The sequence below is a fragment of the Penaeus monodon genome, chromosome 23 (genome assembly GCF_015228065.2).
Source record: "Penaeus monodon isolate SGIC_2016 chromosome 23, NSTDA_Pmon_1, whole genome shotgun sequence".
NCBI lineage: Eukaryota > Metazoa > Arthropoda > Malacostraca > Decapoda > Penaeidae > Penaeus > Penaeus monodon.
The window spans coordinates 14,951,235-14,951,995 of record NC_051408.1 but is presented as its reverse complement, the minus strand read 5'-3'; the positions used below and the strand labels follow the sequence as shown (position 1 = coordinate 14,951,995).

The 761-nt window shown below is 53.4% G+C and overlaps 1 protein-coding gene across 1 annotated transcript in view; it reads right to left on the bottom strand.

The window, feature by feature from the left end:
- Positions 1–370, bottom strand: part of LOC119588357 — a 2,746-nt gene extending 2,376 nt beyond the window's left edge. The window contains exon 1 of the mRNA XM_037937040.1: positions 7–370. Coding sequence (XP_037792968.1) covers positions 7–284 — 278 coding nt within the window. The 5' untranslated portion in view covers positions 285–370. The remainder of the gene's footprint in view (positions 1–6) is intronic.
- Positions 371–761: the final 391 nt, after the last annotated feature.

Sequence of the window (761 nt, the reverse complement as noted above, 5' to 3'; positions counted from 1 at the left end):
GTGTACCTTGCACTTATGTAGTCTTCTGGGTTGATGTCCACCTCGTTCCTGTAATCCCAGGCCTTCGACGCCAGGAAGGTCGTGAGCGAGTTGTAGGACCTGCCGGTGTTGCTGAAGAAGAGGACGTACATAAACACGTCGTAGGCCAAGACGGCCAGCAGGAGCACCAAGGCGATGACAGCGATGGTGGAGAGGTCGAAGTCCCCGAAGAAGGTGCTCATGTCCGAGCCGAAGGTCTTGAGGCCGTTGGAGACATCGTCCACGAAGTAGGCGAGGGAAGACATCTTGGTGCAGGTAAGGATTTACGTGTGCGGGAGTACAAGCGGCTTGTTTCACGAGGGGCTGTGGTTGTGCTAATGACGGGTGTATGGGGGCCTCCCTGCCTTATATACCGGGACACGTCAGTAGGTCGTCAGGCTGTGGGGCTGGGTTGGCAAGTACCGAATTTTCTCCGTAGGCCGGACTCTAGGCAGACGATTCGCAGGTATGCCTAGATGCCCGGCGGTGATCACCTCTCACGCAGCAGCCTCCAAATAAGACACAATTATCGAGAACTGAGCAAATACATTTTTGTTTTTCATACAAAGGGAAGCGATAAAAAAGTGGATTGAATGACCCCCGCTTGGGCACAACAGGAACTGAGGTAAACGAAATGCAGTGTCCTCTGGGTAAATCTTAACGTTCGCTTCGGGACATGTAATAAGTGGGTCTCCAGCCACCCTCTGGTGGGAACTACTTGCTCATACCAAGCGCCAGGAGTT